Genomic DNA, 18,961 nt, shown 5'->3' on the forward strand with positions numbered 1-18,961 from the left:
ATGTTTAACATGTTAATTTGAGTTGATTGATATCATTTTCTTATCACTTTTTCTAATTGATTTTTTTTTATCCTTTAATATTGAGTTGGTTGAAAATTGAGATTCTTAATTTTTTTATTTACTTTTCATCAGGTTATGTTGATCTCACGAGTCGACTCATGAGTTTAATAGGTTAATTTATGTTAATTTTATTTATTGTTTTGTCCTTTTTCGTTGAATTGTTTTTAATTTGGCTTTGAAAATTTTTCTGATTTTATTTTAATGGGGTTATCTCAATCTCATGATCTACGTCGCGAGTTTAGCTTGTTGACCTAGATTGACTTGATTTATTTTTTAGGTTTCTTTTTTAATTGAATATATTTTTTTTTTCATTTCACCCTCCAACAACTCATTTTTTTTATTTAGTTTTTTTTTTTTTTAAGTTTCATCATTCAATATTAGGTTGTTTGAAAATTATATTTTGTAATATTTTTTTTTTCAATTTGATTTTTGTGAAGTTATCCCGATCTCATGAATTTAGTTTTTTTTCTTCTTAATTTCAACATCAGATCTGTTAGAAAATGAAGCTTTTATAATTTTTTTATTTGATTTTTTTGAAGTTATCCTAGTCTAATGATGTAGATCGTGGTTATACATATTAATTTAGGTTGACTTGAGTTGTTTTTTTAATTATTATTTTTTTATCATTCAAAATTAAGTTTGTTGGAAGTTAGATTTCATAATTTTTTTGTATATGTTTTTTATTGAGTTATCTTGATATCATCATCTAAGTTGCGGTTTAACATGTTAACCCATATTGACTTGAGTAGTTTTTTTTATCCTTTTTTAATTTAATATTTTTTTTCAATTCCATCTTTTAATAACAAATTGATTAGAAACTGATCTTCATAATTTATTTTGATTTGTTTTCTATATAAAGGTTTATAATGGTCTTATGATTCGAGTTACAAATTTGATAAGTTAACTTTGATTGATTATTTTAATATTTAAAAGAAATACAATCTAATATTTATTTATATTAATATTTAGAAATATATTCGATACGCATTGTACTTTGAATTTATAAATAATTTTTTTTATTTAACATTGTTTGCATATGTTTTTATGTTAAAAAAATTAATGTCATAAAATAATCTAGTTTTCTCTAAAAATCGTTATGCATCATTTTCAAAACATGACCTCTCACATTCTCCCAACGGGGGACAAAATGCCCTTTAGATGTTGTCAAAAGAAGAAGCCTTTATAATTACAATTTTTTATGCCCATTTCCCCGTATCCCAAAAGGCTGATGATTATGGCATTTTCGGATAACTTTTTTTTTTTTTTTTGATAAATACACTTAATACAGTGGTGCTTAGCATTCAAACGAAAAAAAAAAAATTAAAGGACCTGCCGTCAATAAATTATGGTAACAAAGAAGAATATAATTGACCCAGTCAATGCTACCTGCTTATCTGATAGATAACTATAAAAAAAGAGGCGCATGCCACATGCTAACTTTTCAACACGGTCACAATAATCTCGTCAACGTGTAAGCATCTTGTAGCTCTTCGTGCCCCCATCTCAATCAATATGATAGAATCTCTCCACGTGACAATCTTACAGGCATCCGCACCCTCTTACTCATTCCGTTTCCCACTTCCCGTGACGTTATTTATAAGCATCCACCGTCTCTCTTCTTGGCAAAATAAGAAAAGCCCTCTTGGAAGGAAAAAAAATGGTGAGAGAGAGAAGGGAGAGAAGGGATGTTAACCGGCGTTTCAGGGGAGTGAGGATGAGAAAGTGGGGAAAATGGGTAGCAGAAATAAGGCAACCAAACAGTAGAAATAGAATATGGTTAGGTTCGTATAATACCGCAGAGGAAGCAGCAAGAGCATATGATGCTGCTGTTTTATGTTTACGTGGGCCTTCGGCGACGTTTAATTTTCCATCGAATGTACCGGAAATTCCTGCAACGACAGAGATATTGCCTCCCGCGCAGATTAGGGAGGTTGCTTTTAGGCATGCAAGAAAGGGGAGTACTTTGGAAGCTGCGGAGAGGATTGTGGAATCTGGGTTGTTTGAAGGGCCGTCTGGGATGAGTGGAGAGGTGTATTTGGCTGGCGAAGGCGGTGGGGCGGAAAATTTAGAGGGAGTTTCGAGTGGGGTATGTTATCAAACATCTGGTGTGTGGACAGTTTAAGTTTGTTTGTGGTGCTTCTTCTTCTTCTTCTTTACTGTCCCGTGACTTGGGAGTGTCGATTGAGCTGATAGAATTAATTGACAGAGGAAAGTTTTGGTTGAAGGGATTGATTGGAAATTTTGGTTGATATATGTAGGGTCTACCTTTTTCTTTGATGTAAAAAAGAAAAAAAAGGAAAAATGATAATAATAGTTTTTTTTTTTTTAATGAAATAACCATCTTTCTATGGCAAAAGAAGAGGTTGCTTGCTGAAAGTAACTCGACATGTCGGGCTTGATATCAGATTTTCATTTCATTTCATTATTATTTTTTTAAAAAAAAGTTGATTAGGAGACAAGGAGATGATTAGTGTTTCTTTAATTATGAAAATAGTTTTTTAATGAACAAAATTAATGTTTTTTTCTCTAAAACAAAATTATTACATATTAATTATTAGGGGTGTGACTCAACTGATTAGATTTTGTATCTGCTCTTTAGAGGTCACCAGTTTGAGTCTCACAAACCTCAGAGTCACTGGAGGCTTATATAGTTGTTAACTTTAAGGTTCGTGGGTTTAGTCGATGTTCGCGTAAGCTGACTCAGACACTCACATTAATCTATAAAAATAAAAAAAATTGTTACACACCTTTTTTAATAAAAGCTCGAATTATGAATAATGAAATATACCTCTCATACCTATGAAAGAGATCACGTTGAGAAGAGGTCAAGAGAAGCGATTGGAAGATGTTAAGGTAATTGATTATACGGATTCATGTGATTATTCTGAACAAAAACATATAATAGATTGTGCTTGTGGAAAATTTAAATTAGAAAATATATGAATGTTATAAAGGAAATGTATTAATAGGAATACAAGTTGTGTGCTTCTGATTTATTATGAATAATTTGTATAGATTTAGAAATTATATTTCATGCAGTTATGTTGAAAAAAGGTAATTTATCTCTTTGAGAGGTTTATAATTCTTTAAATAAATCTAAAATCTAACTTAAATAAATTAGAAAACCTGAAAATTAGGTTTATTGACAACACCAAATCTACCTTAAAATTCTTTAAGCATAAACTTTTGACACTTGATTATTGGCAATAAACCATAGGTTGTTCCATTGGTTTCTTTGTGGCTAAAAATTTCTTATACTTCAATATCTTAAAAGTTAGCTCTAAAATATCTTTATTGGAGTATTAAAGTGTTCTTTATTTTCATGAGAGAATCATTGTAAGTCTAAATTTAAATATTTTTAGGATTTATACAACCTTTATGCTCGATAACATCTTGAGTTTCTTCCTTATCAAATCTTGGTGGTTGATCCTAATCTACACAAGAACTAGAATCATAAAAAAAATTTAGTTCCAATGTCATATTCATTATGATCAAGTAATTGTCTTCTTTATTCATTCCTTTAAAATAGGTTCTCAAAATCATTTATGAATTTGTGATCACTCTTCTTACAATCCTTAAGGCTCCTCACCTTTGCCAACATACGATATAATTTTGCAATCTATCTCTGAATATCTTCTATCCCTAATTCTTGAAAACCTCTTTTAAATTTTGTAATATGCTCTTACATTTATTTTATCACCAGTTCTTGAATACCTCTTTTAAATTTTGTAATATGTCATCGCATTTATTCTATCACTAGTTCTTGAACATTTCTTTTTCAAAGAAAAATCTCCGCATCCTCTCTTGTCCAAACATGGTATGCTTTACAATCTCATTCAACCATGATTATTTCAACACACAACACTAAACACCAAAAATCACTAGGCTCTAATATCAACTGATGTGGATGAAAATAACACAAGAAATAAATCAAGTATAAGAACATATAATTATGCTTCTTGTTGAAAATGAAAATTAAAGGCACCAAACAATGCTATTTCAAAAGCATGGTGCGATTGTCATCTCCCTTACGCATGTATGCCTTTTCTTCTTACAGCTATTTTTAGCCCAACTTTAAATACAAGTTTCTCTTTCTCACGTGAACATTAAATGACAACAAACACACGAACCTCTTCCTATGCACTTGTATTTCATTTTCATCTAAAGACCCACTTTATTATCTCCATGTGATGGTAGAAAATACATGTCAAAGTAGCCAACCTTAGCATGTTGTACAAAGTGTACAACAATGGTTGATGACCAATATTGATTCAATAAGATTAATAAACAAGATTATCCCATCTAAAAAAAATTCTAGGACCTTCCTCTGCCTATAAATAGAGAGACATAGTGAGAAAGAAGGGGGGTATAAAGAGAGATAATTCAAACTTGAGAGAGAGATAATGGGTAAGACAGGTTTAAGTGCAAACCAATTTGTATAAGAGAAAGAAAAAGAAAAGAATAGAAAAGAGACCATGCCCAAACACCAAAAAACCCAAATTGAAAGGAAGAAAATAATGTGGTTTTTTGTTCTTTAAATCGATTCATTTAAAACCAAAGAGTTCTAAAGGGTAAAAAACCAGAAAAAGAAGTATTAATCAAAGATAAAAGAGGAACCCTTGTTTAGAGAGAGAAAAAAGCACCATAATCATCTCCACCATTAGCTAACCACTGTAACAACCTTTAGAAGGTTGCATAGCACCTTCATATTCTATTGAAACCAATCATTGAAGTCACAACTTTTTTCTTCTTTTTCTTTCTTTAGGGTTTATGGAAAAATAGTGTATAATGTTACCTTTTATTTTAAAATACATGAACAAGATTAAAAAAAAAAAAGGGGGGGGGGAGTGTTTTTAGACTTACTTAGGATAAATTTAGACATTGCATATTTATTTATATCAAGAATACAAAAAAATACGATGGTTAAGTATGTGGAAAATGCATGGATAAAATTTAAATTTGAACTTTTTTAGAGTTTTTGTGTGTTATTTAGTTTTTTGATGCCTCTTATTTTTTAAAAATAGAATAAATGTGATGATTTTGATTAGAAGACAAATGTATGAAAGAAAAACCAAAACTTGTGTTTTTATGTTTGCTTATAACCTAGACTTGGAATGATAAAGTTAGGGTTTTGAAATATGCTTTGTGTTTAGATGATGATGATGCATGCAAAAGACTCTAGTTCAAGTGTTGCATGCTTCCTTGATTATGAAAAAAAATCATGACATGTTTTTGCTTGTTTAGATGATGCATTAATGAATAATATGAGATTTGAGATTTTTTATTCTTAGGATTTAATTTTCATCTAGAGTTTTATTTCCTATGGATGTAGTTATTTTCATCTTCATGTTCATGCTAAAAAAATGTATTTCAAATTCCATGCATTTTGGCCAAACCTCTCACAAAACAAAAATATATTTTTGCATTTAATTAGTATTCATGCAAGTTTTGTAATTAACATGTTATGTCTATATTCTCATTTTACTATGGCACCTCCCCATTTCTAAAAAAGAAGAAAAACAAAAATTAATTACTATATTGCTTGTTTTCATCTAAGGTTTTATAACTTGTTTATAAAACCCATTAAGATTAGGTCTATATTAAAAAGGTTCTTATGGGCCAACATTCCAAAACCCTTAAAAAAATCTAAGATAAGTCTAATATAGTGTTTTAGGATAGTCTGATTCATTATCAAAATCTTTTTTTTTTATTTAATGAAATCAAAGTTCTTTTTGTAAAATTGACAAAATCTCATTTTTATGGATTAATGTTAAGAATTTTATAAAATCGATGAAATCACCTATTTTAAGGATTAACATCAATGATTTTATAAAATTGATAAAGTCATCTATTTTAAGGATTAATGTCAAAATTTTCCTAAATCGATAAAACATCTAGTTTTTAGGCATTAACGTAAAACATTCTCCTAAATAAACAAAATCATCTATTTTTAGGGATTAACATCAATTTTTTATTTTATCAATGAGTCTCCTATTCTCAAGGATCGACACAATTTTTCATTAAAATAGATCGTGAATAAACTTTTAAATAAAGTTAGGCAATCAATATCATAAATAAGATAAATTTAGGAAAATACATACCAAAGGTAATTTTTTATTTGAAAAGATACAATAAGGGTGATGCTTATTTTTTTTTAAGCATAACTAACACAATACCTGAATTTCTATAATTAATGTCTATTTAGGATTTTCGTTTCCTTAATTACCAGTGGTGGCTCCATTATTTTTGTTTTTCCCTTCAAACATGCGTCGAGTCCTATAATTTTTTGTCATAGAATGACAATAATTATGAGGAATCTTATTATATCAAAGTATTGTTTCAAATGTTTCTAGTCATGCTCTATTAAAATTGGACATTAATTAGAGCTATTAAGACATATACACATTGTGTTTTTTTTTTCTTTATGAAAGGAAATATATATTTTCATAAGGTGGTGCATGAGAGATACTTAGAACTAATAAACAAGTGTTTGTAAAAAATAACAAGGACATTAAACCCAATAAAGATTACTCATATATATAGAAAGACTCATGTGACAATTGTGTGAGTGATTCTTAAATTTGAGATCATTACATAATCTTATAAAAAAAAAATGATATGTTTTGATACTAAGTATATGTTCCCTTAATCAAAGGTAAAAAAAAAAAAAAAATGAGAACATATTATGTATAACATGAACTATATGAAGGTATTTAAGTGATTAGGAGAGGATTCATTACCATAGATGAATTAGAGAAAATTTTCTACATGTTTTTAAATAGAATTGATTGTAAAATCCTTGCGCAAGACAAAATGAAACTTGAAAAGGGCTCAAATCTTATTTGAAGAATCAATAATCATGATATTGAAAATAAACATGATTTCATAGAGCATACATACTCTATGCTTAAATATCTATATACAAACATTCTTGATAAATGAACAATTATTACACTAAGAAACTAGTTATTGAAAGGTTAAGTTAAACTATATATGACTTTCCTAATATTTAAAAGACTTTGACATTTTAGTAGATGTTGCACTTGATCTTTAAATATAAATCAATCAGTTTTTTGAATTGAAAGTGAGTTAAATTATTCAATTTATTTGATCCTATTATGATTAGGATTATGATTTATATTTGGGTAATATATTAAAACCTAATGGGTTACACAAATTAAGAATTATTAGTATGAAATTAAATCAATATAATTAATCAAGTATGACTTGATTATAAATAAGTTTTGGAAATTAAAGACTAAAATTTAATAATAAGGGATTTCAATTCTTAACTTAGAAAAATCATGTAGGGACTTGATTGCACAAATTTCTAATAATTGTCTTTAAATAATATATGTGATATTTTTAAAGGAGAAAAGTGATTTTTTTTTATTAATATGGAATATAAGGTTTTTTTTTTTCTATAAATAAATGTTATGCCTCATATTTTTCTTAACATATACAACTAAAAAAAAAAAAGAGTTAGCATATTATCAATCATTCTCTTCTAAAAAGGTTTAGAAGATTTTTGATATGGTGATTCATATAGAATTATTATTGGAGATCGAAATTGAATGACTCAATTATGACTTATGATTTATGACACACCTAACCTGAAAGACTTAGCCGAACTTTAGAAAGATGAATTGATCTTTTAGGTAATCTTTGCTCACACCCCTAAAACAACCTATATTGTCTAACAGAGATCTTTGAGACTAAAAAGTTTAAAATTATTTTTTTCACTGTAAATTTATAGCTTGTTTTTAGGAAATCCCAATAGAAATATCTTCAAACTTGTCATCAATGTCTAAAGACATGTATGCATTGTATGTACAAAACCAATTGTATTATCTTTGGTAGCAAACCCCAATTATCATGCTAAATTTTCATCGCATTGACCATGGCTCTCTTCATCATTTTTATTAATATCCTAGGCACTATAACCATGAACAACCAATATTTTTTAATCAACTCCAAAATCTATCATGTTGTTACAGGATTAAAGAAACTATAACACTTAAAAGAAAGATGAATTAGATGTATCACTAATTAAATATTAACAAATAATGCAAATTAACTCAAATTGAAATATAATAAACAATAATATAATTAATGCCTTAAAGTAAAGATATGAGAGAATTTACAAGTTTGATTTTAATGTGGTTTGATAGTCTACATCTACACCTCAAGTACCAAACCAAACTGAATGGTGACCACCTCTCATTGACTTAACGCGGCTTTGTGGCAACCCATTATATACTCTTCTTGACTGCAATAAAACCATCATCCTGCTCTAATGTTTCAAAATTGAATAAAGTTCGATGAAGGTTATGGACCATTGCTTCTCAGCCTTCTTCCAACACAAATAAGGAATAAGCTCATTTGGACTTCTTAAAACCAGATATATTAGAGACATAACACCTGAATGGAATGTCACTCAAGCTGCAGCCGTAAGTTCTAACTCTTTCATTTCTTCTACAATTTGTAACTTCTAAAACACGATTGTTTTGAAATCTATGAACTCTAAATCGAAAGTTTTACGCCTATATCTTAACACTTTTCCGTCTATACCTAAACCAGACTTAAATCCAAGTTCCTACAAAACTCCTTGACTTTTATCGATCCAATAACTGAATGTTCTCTAGTCTTTGTGAAAATTGAAACCAGCACATCTCTTTTCTACAAGCGGTAGTCCAATCTCTCTTCACTGTTTTCCAGTTTTCCAACTCAAACCAATACTGCGAATATCATTAATGCAAATCCATATTTACAATTGTGACGACATATTCATGCATTCTCACACAAAAATAAAAGCATTATTCACTAACATTTAAACAACTATACTCCTATATTATCTCAACTCCTGCTTAATTTATAATAAATCATGCCTCAAGGTTTAATGAATTAATGATACAACACCAGTGCAAGGTCAACTATAATAATCATAAAAATCTTCAATAAAATACACACTTTTAATACTAATCACAAACCATGCGTGATTGTCTGAAAAGGAAATTAATTGATTTGATATGTCAGACAAGCCATAAAGAGCCATGTCAATATCTTTGCTGTAACACATGCTGCTCATTCCATGTCATCTACTGGTCAATTAACTTTAAATTTGAGCATTAAAGAGTTACATAGGGATATCACTTTATTTTTCCAAACACAAGAAATATAGTGGTTATTGTTTATTACCAAACATAACACATCAACTTATTTGGACATATAAGACAATTAATTCATTCATTAGAAGGCTGAAATCGGATAGTGATTTCAGAAATCAACCATTAAAGATAAGAAACAATTGACCAAGGATTTCAATTTACTACTATTCTTGTCTTTCTTGCTGGAGTTAAGTTTCTATCATAAGTTTTTTTCTTCTTTATCTATTATTGAAGAAAGTAAAGTACAGAAACAAAAAACACAGGTAGAAATTATGCATCATGTCAACAGAAATAACCGTACTTGTGTGTAGGGTTGGTTTGGATCTTGGTCATTCATTAGGGCAACACCACAATTGTGTAGTAGCCCGAAAATAGGCTCGCAAAACTGCAAAGAGGCCATTAAGGGCACTTGGGATAGAGAGATGGAAAAATTGCTATCATAAATGTATGAAATCCGCTAGAGGGTTGCTATTGAATAATTACGAAATTGTCGGTCTTCCATGTACAGTCAATGACAGTTCTCGAGTTGATGTAAACCTGGAGACAATAAACTGACGACTTGAGTTACAGATGTAAATCTCCTCATGAAAACATCTAAAGCCGTAAAGAAACAGAGATATCATCCAAACCAGGTTTCTGTTTCTGAGGACTTGTGTTCATGGTTACAGAAAATCGAGAGTTTCTCATGTTTCTTCATTCGACGCATGGACTCTCATTGTATCATGTGCATACAGCTTGAACACCAGACACACACACACACAGCTTATCCTTATGCTCGCCCTACCTCCACATATCGTTCTTAGCGTACGGTTCTAATGACCAACTCTCCTATACATGGCTAGCACGCAAACACCTAGTGAAAAAAACTTTGCAGGAAGGGAAAAAAAATACGTAATGAATCATCATGTTGTTTGATTTGAAGTACCTTTTTCAACTGCAAAGACAAGCTACGACTGGCCTCAACGCCTGCCTGTCTGAATGAGCCGCAAGCTTGAGATGCTTCCCTGCGGGGTCTCCAAAGCTTAGCGAATTGGATATCTGAGAGATTTTCGCCAATCCTCCTCTCATGATTAATTCTAATGTGGTTCCTTCATAATGCATTTCGCATATTGTGTTTCAGTTCCGTAATCTGCGCAAAGAAACATTGAAGGTTTCCCTCCGATTTCCTCGAACAAAATTAAATGTGTTGAGCCATTGTTGAGGAACGATTCTTGGGACGTGGAGATACCTATACAATGCCATCCTTTAATATACCTGATGCTTATGGATAATAAGAGAAATGAATAATAAGAGCAGTTATTGATAACACTAAGAGTACCATCTTTGAGTTGGTTGCCACAATTTGATCAGGCATTTTGTCCTCCTTATATCGTCCACGGTATCAACATTTGCCCATCGCCATCGCGTTGGAATTCGGCAGTCAATAGATGGCCAGAAGCGCGACCTATGACTACTTCCCATTCACCCACGGCATCGACCCTTGCCCCATACCTTGCAAGTCCACCACCCAGGTTCCGTTCCTTGATGGAGCCTGGAAGGTGGTTTCTAGACGAAGATAGCAATTTAAAACAATGATCATTGACCAAAATTCCGTTGGAAACTGAGGACAAGAGTTGCTGAGCATAATTTTTCAAGACAATAATTTTATATCATGAATATCAAGCTGATCAAGAGGCATTTAATTTCGTTGCGCAGTGAGGGTGCTATTGAGGATTGAGAGAATACCTATATAGCCAGGTCATGGGCTCCCCACCACGAAGATCACGCTGAGAGCTCATTTGGCACGCCTGAAGTTGGATCGTAGAATCGTCCCCCCTTCACCATTCAATCCAACCTTAGGCCAAAATAAATATAGAGATATTAGGGTCAATCATCTATGCGGCACAAAATGTCCATGACTCACTACTGGCAGCTCCATATAATTTACTTAAGCTCCAACTCGTTTGATGATAATCAGTCTGGTGGTGTTGCGCGCTCGATCAACTCAACGTCGGGAACCCTCCTGCTATGCCTTCAGGTCCCTGCCGTCAAAAAATTCACACATAGTTCTGCCGTGGAAAAATAAGACAGGAATTATGGGAGAATTGATTCATTTGAATTTAAGGATGCCTTATGGAATTGAAGCTGAACGTTGATAAACTGTGTGAAGCTATGTAAGCATAGGTACTAGTACGGGCGTGCAGACTCCATACAGTGGCACTGAGCAATAAGAAATACATGTTTGTCCCGTGGGCCTTCAGCAAAGCAGGGCTTCTCGACATGTGAAGTGTAACCATGTTGGGATACCTGGTTATATTTGGCGCCAAATCAGACAAGCCAATGAGACGACCGTTGCACATCGATGATATCAATGTGATGATTATCCTAAATATTGATTCTGAATTAAGCAAGATGCTTACCTATCTCCTTCCCGATTAACAGTAAGCGATTGAAGGAATTGCCCTGAATACTTCACACGCAACGTCACATTTTTCGAGGTGTGCCCATTATTGTCACGCTGTATTGCATAGCATGAAATGGTGGAGAATGACAAGCGGACGGTGAAATATTTTCTAGGTGTCATCCCCCATAGTAATTGAAGCGACCAAATAGCGAACAAGAAGAAATCAATTAATACCTAGTCATGTACCATAAGTAGCACTTTCATCATATGTTGCCGCCTCTTTTGTTCAAGAAGCTGAGTCGTTTTAAACCACCTTGTCCGTGAAGGGGGGTTTTGTTGGCTCTGGTGCCCACTCCAGGAGAGCTTTGAGGTGTATCATTTCATGTAATTTCCTTTACAATCAAGAGGTTTGGACGTTAACGTTAAAAACAAAGCATGTCTTAATGTCTAAGTACTTTTAGCAAATGAAAAAACAATAACATCATAGGAAATGCTTTGGTCTTTACCTTTCAGTGTTGTAAAGTTTCCTTGTTACAATCTTGAAGAATACTAACAAGACCAAAGCAGCGGAACAAAGTATTTCCATCTTGGTTGCAAGTCAACATCTAGATCATCCATTTTTGTGTTGCTCAGGAAACACAATCTCTCCCCATCAATGTTGCTGGTGTACGTAGTCAGCTGATGATGGACAACATGAACTTGAACAAACTGATGCTTACTTCATACTCGTTATATTGATATCTCATTTTATTATATTTATTTTTCACTTACCTCAAACCACACCCATTACTGAATATTTTGTTACTGTTTTTCACTGTATGTTAGTCAGAATCTTCTCCCCCAATGTTGAGTGCTGCATGGAGGTTTTTGATTGGTGTCCCCAGACTTGGGCTGAGTTTAATTTCTGAAAGTCAGATTGAAATTTTCTATAGTGGTTAATCATGGTGTTACAGAGAAAGGATCAATTGATACGTTACGAGCAACAAATCTTCTCACTTTTTTATATACATGAAAAAACGATCATAGAAGGTGATGAAAGAGCAGACAAGTAATTTTCTGAACGCATGCTTTCATATTGATGCAGGCTGTAAATGATTATTTAAATTTAATTCAGTGATTTTACCGTATTCATCCAAGTGGTGCTCATAGTCGTAAGATGTTGCGATAAATGGGCCTCCTGACGTGCGTCCAAAGTTGGTTCCTCCATGATACTGAAAATAATACAAACAAAGATACGAATAAAAGCTAATCATCTTTGAAGAACACGCACGCTTAAAAAAACTGTCAGAACGGATTATTGTTGGGGAGAGTTCGACATGTAGTAGTTCTGCCACTCCATTGTTCTGGAAAAAGCGTGCCCACTGAAATGCTAAATCCTTCGGACTCAGTCCTGTGTGGATCTTTTGACCCATTTCTTGTACCTACAAGGCAAGGTGCGTGCGCAGGATTCAAACTCAGTGAGATTAATCGGATTAGTGTAGGGAAGAACGTGTTTGCTTACCATCCAGTCCAGTTTTCAGTCCAGCATTTTCGGACTTTTTGGATTTTTGGTGTAAATGAATCGCGGGGAGTAGAATCCAGCATGTCGTTAATCTATTTGTCTTGAGGGGCAACATCAAAAGAAAAGAAAAAACGACGGTGATCAAAAGAATATCTACAGGATATGAATGAAAAATACAAAATTGAATCAGTACAAATAGCACGAATACAAACAGATAGAAGCGAAGAAGAAGATGCAATAAATACCACAGATGATGGAGCATCTCTCTGCTGGCACATAATCCAGGGTACCCAAGTTTTTGAGGCTACAGCCATTTGTGCCACCAGCTGAACGTATGACTTTTCCCTGCTTGCTCCGTAAGAGCCCCATGACATTTCCATATTCCGTTCTCTATCTGATGATATTCATATGTTAGGAGTCGAAGAGTAGAAGCAATTAATGCCACTAGTAAATATGTGTGAAATTGTGGATTCAAAGATGGCTGCAAAACCTGTGCGAGAATTAGGTCCTCTTGCGATGCAAAAGCTTCGCTTCTTTAGCCATGTTCACAATCTTGTTGTAGAAAGTCTGCATTTCATTCTGTACCAAAGAAAAGTCAAGATTCAATCTAATAAATTAAATTTTAGACTAGATTTTAATAAATATGATTTATATAATTTTACATGCAAATAACCAATTCAACCCAAAAGCTTAAGTTTTTTAGGTGAGGCCCCAAGATATGATTTATATTATTTCTACACAACCCTCAAGTGAAAGCCTTGGGCTTAATAACTGTACAGGCCCACATTACCTTGTGCTTTTTATCAAAATAAATGGGATGGGTGAGATTCAGAACTGTGACCGGCTTGGTCAATTAAAACTCTGATACATATCAAAGAACCAATTCAACCCAAAAGCTTAAGCTTTTGGTGAGGCCCCAAGATATGATTTTATTATTCTCTAACATTACAAGACAAAGGTAAAAGCTCTTTAGAATATAAAATTTATATATTTTTCACAATTGTGTTGTATTTAATTATTTAAAATAAAATTATAAAATAAAATAGAGATGGTAAGATTTAAATTCGTAATAATTTGATAAATAACAATTCTAATACTATATAAAAAATAAATTTAACCCACTAACTGAAATTTTTAAATAAAATATCAAAATATAATTTATGTAATTATGTAATATAGATTAATTTCTTGTTCATATAATTGCCGAACAATACCAAGCAACCTGTACTGAGACGTAAACAATAATAAATGTTGGTCTTTTATCTCACATTTATAAGCCCATTCCTCTTGAGTTTGGAAATTATTTGAATAGGCCTGGCCCATGGCCATGATGGATAACTATTTTTTAATAGTTTCCATAAGTGTGGTCCATGTCGTCGTAAGCATGACTCCCATGATTAAGGAGGGTCTAACATAGTCTCAACGTAGGTTCATGAGGAAACAAATGAAGAAGAAGGTGACAAATTCAAACCTTGAAAATCTCATTGTCTGTCCTGAATTTGATTTCTGGAATATTGTGTAGCCACACAGGGAAGCCCTGGTAAAGTGGGAGAACAAATAAATAATTTGGTAAGGAGTATATATAAGTTTTAATAATAAGTGAAGAAATTAAAGCTTAAGAAGGGGGGGAGAAGGGAAAGGTAAGAGTTTATTACCCGTAGTTCCACTCAGCACAGGCATAGGGACCAATTCGGAGAATGCCATGTAGCCCTGCTTCTTGCACTTTCTGGAAGAACTTTACAAAGTCTAGGTTGCCCGTGAAATTATACTGTCATGACAAAAATTCAGAAGTCAAAGAATGGCAACAATCGAGATTAAGTAAATGGAGGCAAAAGGCGCCGCTCCATGGGCGATCGAATATAAAAGCAGGCGAGTCCTCCCACCTCACGACGGCGACGCTCATGTGCGTTCCAGAAAAAATGTATGTTTCAATTCGTATCAAGTTCCTCCTTCCTTTGCTTTCTGAATCAAATCTGACATCTGCAGACAAGACTATTTAGGTGAGTATTAGATACCATATTTTAAGGATCTATTGTTTGATGCTTTAATTAATTTTCTGCAAATATTTTCTTTGTTCAATTTACTTATATATAATTTCAACAGTGCTTCGAGGATAGTGAATTGATCCTGAGAGAATAATTTTTCTCTGGCCATTGATGATAACAGCACTAGAATCATATTCAACTGCTGCTTCTGCTGCTGCTGAGCGGAACCTATCAAACCTAACTAGCAATGAGTAAGAAGAATACTAATCCAGGAACCGGCATGTTTGCTTATTCTCATAAAACTGAAAAATTTTTAGATTATGTTTGCTTTGAGATATGTAGAGACTGTATATATATATTAGGAATGTATCAAGTCAAAAACAGGGAAAAACTGATCTATAAATTTTATCTATGTATAGGCAACCCCATCATTATCCACATTTTTAAGTAAGTTATCTAATTTGGGATTTTGAAGGAACGATTCTATGGCTCTGGGATTTTTAGTTAGTCCAGAACTCATTTAGTTGCAGGAATGTCATTCCTTATCTAATTGGCCAAATATAGTTTCCTTTGGAAGTGTAAAATTGAATTTATGTTTTTTTTTTTTATATATAAAAACTCACTTGCATACGATGACCACACTACAATGTGGTTCGAAAAAAGTAATTTGAATGCGGAAACAGGTAAAGCTATTTCACTTTGTTATTAAAATTATAATCTAATCTACTAATCTTGAACCCTCCCAATTTAACTTTTTGCTTAGTTTAAATTTAAAATTAACTGTGTAGAAGTTTCTTGGCATGATCAGTCGATTTAGTTAACTTGATGGATCAAAAGCAACCCACAGCTGTTTAATGGGTAAAAAATATTATTTGGCTTTAAAAAAAATTCAAGATAACATCTTTTTTAATATTAAATGAAAATATTAGATAATAGGGCATTATTAGCTTTAACCCATTACCCAAACCATGGACTCTACTATAACTCAATAACTTCGCTATTTTTTAAACTATTTGTACTTTTACTTTATTGATAATAAAAAAAATACTCGCAAAATTAAGCACCAATAAAAAACAAGAACATTTGTTTGAGACTGTGATAACCTTAAAAAAACAAAAAAATAAATTACAAAAGATCAATTCAAAATGAACCAGATATGAATGATGAAATTTGAAAGTGAAAAACAAAAAGGATTCAATTGAAAGAAAAAAAAAAAAGATAGACTTCCTAAATGCTAAAATTTCCACACGCTTTAAAAACCTTACCAGAACCATCATGTGGCCGAACTCCCCATGTCTAGCAGGTCCTATGTTGTTGAAAACCTAGCATCATGTTCATGATCAAATCTTCAGCCTCCTCAGTTGCATTTTTTGCTAGTAGATCCCTCTAAAAGGACAATTAGAAAAAACAAAGTGGATTAAGATTGTTTATTTTTTCTGACATGATTAATGATTTGACTTGTGTATAAGAAGATATATTTTAACACCAATGGACTTGAACTTGTATTCCTAGTGTTTGTGTTTCTTTATGCATGGTTACGAGGATAATTTTTCCCTGATGAGTTCCTAGTAGATTGCCATTATTAAAGGAAATTGAACATCAAATTAAGTCTATAAAAACGTTTTCAATGTATGAATAAAATAAAAACTAAGGAAAACATAGTGACCAATGCATTATTGTAAATATATGTATTTCTTTCAATATGATGATTTCGGTATATGTTATAGTTGTGTCAAACTCAATCACAAGCCCGAATTTAGGTTTTTTAAAAAGGGTTGATTCGACTATTGATTTTTTCATATTTAAATCCATGGGATTCGCATCAATTAGTATCAAAAATAAGGCTTTAAAAATCATTTTAATCCCTTTATCTTTTAGTGTTTCGCTTTATTTCATAGCTATCATCACTCTTAGAACCAGTTGCTGCAAAGCTTAAAACAAAGCATACTAATTGTGATCTAATTGCCTAATATTTTTTTTTTAAAATAAAGGAATAAAGTAATGCACAAAGACGAGAAGTAAGGTTTAGGCCGTAAAATTAAGGTTTTTCCACAAAATCTTAGATTCAAACAACTCAAAATCTATATTTTTTTTTTTAATTCTTGGGATACATATATTGTTTATCATATCTTAACTTTTAGGGTTAGTTAGGTATATTTTGTTGGGTACTTCAAAAATAAAATAAAAAAGTTAATAATAAGTTAGTTTTGTATCAATTTAATTTGCTTTCTTAATAGTTCCAGTTAGGTAAAAAAATATATTAATATCTTTGCTTAGATGGGTTAGTTTTTTCTTATTTATTAGTCCTTTTATTTTTATAATTTTTTTGTTTTTTATATCAATCATAATTTGCATAAATTCACTTTATATTTGCATTTCAATATTCATAATTTTTTATTGATAGTTTTTATGTTTTTATTACTTTTCTATTATTTTGGATTGAGCTATTAAGTGGTTAATTTTTCTAATTTATTGTAAATTAGTTCCTTAAGGAAACTAAAATTGAGATTGGTAGTAAAAGCAAAAGGTGAGCTTATTATAGTTAATAGCCAAATTTATGTGAAACACGAGAGGATGATATCTACTAAGTGTTAAAACTTGTAAGGCAGGGTGCAGATATATATATTTCCTTACTACTAACATGATTTTCAATCTTAAAGATGTCAATAAAAGTGGATCATCACTACCAAGGGATAAAAATAATAAGAATTGGGTTATTTAACTATTGTAATAATAATTGGAGTTTGATGAAAATGAATTTGGAGTGGTTATAATGGGAATGGTTGGATTGAGATTGAGTAGCTAGCCTTCAGATTGGTCATCCATAAGAGGCTCTACAAGTAGGCTATGATAACAAGCTATTTCACCTTTAGATCAATATATAGACAAAAATAAAGATGGAGAGGTTAAGGATTTTGATCATGAACATGATGCTAGGTTTTGACAGCATTGAACCCTCGAACATAGGTGAGTTCTACCATGGGATTATTTTGGTTTAATAAAGAGAACAAATAGGAAGGATGATTTTCGTGATGTTGAGTATGCAGTTGATAGAGAGGCTTTGATGATTAGAAGATCACGAATATTCAAATTAAGAAGAATGATATGAAGAAAAGAAGGAAAAACATCTTCCATACTAGAAGCCACATAAATAACAAGGTATGTATTATAGGTATTGATAGTGAGAGTTGTGCTAATGTTACTACTGCACACTTGTTTAAGAAGTTAATCTAAACACCATTAAGCATGAAAGACCTTATAAACTTCAATTGTTGAACGAATGTGGTGAAGTACGAGTTACTAAATAAAATGATTTTTTTTATTAGAAATTATAAGGATAAGGTTTTTTGATAAATGGTTTCTATGTATGTACTCACTTTTACTGTTAACGGTGTCGTTAAATAATTTTGATTGAAAACGAGATAATAAATTTAGAAAAATAACTGATATTTAGCCAAAAAATTTCTATGTATATATTTTTCTTTTGTAATTTTTGTTTCTTTTAGGCAAGGAAAGATTTTTTTCTTTTCTTCTCTCTCTTTTTTTTTTTGTTCAAAATTGAGTTATGATAATTGTCCTCTCTTTATATGCTATGATATAAGTCTACGAAAAGTTCTTTTCTGGGCTTTGTTTAACAGGTTGTAAAGAAAAGGTATTTACAAGAACCTAAGAAATTATTCTCCTCATTGCTCATATTTAACTTCACTTTTCTCACATCTTTAATGATTGTTTTGGAACTTTTGACTTCACCTTTCTTCTTCTTCAGTCTTCAATGATTCTTCATAATTTGTCTATGTAACAATAGTACAGTTTGAGAGTTTTTCCATCATTTTCAGAAGCAAAATATATGTTTTAAAACCCATCA

General features: G+C 31.7%; 1 protein-coding gene across 1 annotated transcript; it reads left to right on the forward strand.

The window, feature by feature from the left end:
- Positions 1-1,651: 1,651 nt before the first annotated feature.
- Positions 1,652-2,385, forward strand: LOC118048103 (ethylene-responsive transcription factor ERF016-like). Its single transcript, XM_035057648.2, has one exon. The coding sequence runs from the start codon at positions 1,718-1,720 to the stop codon at positions 2,180-2,182; it is 465 nt and encodes a 154-aa protein (XP_034913539.1). The 5' UTR covers positions 1,652-1,717; the 3' UTR covers positions 2,183-2,385.
- Positions 2,386-18,961: the final 16,576 nt, after the last annotated feature.

The sequence above is a fragment of the Populus alba genome, chromosome 6 (genome assembly GCF_005239225.2).
Source record: "Populus alba chromosome 6, ASM523922v2, whole genome shotgun sequence".
NCBI lineage: Eukaryota > Viridiplantae > Streptophyta > Magnoliopsida > Malpighiales > Salicaceae > Populus > Populus alba.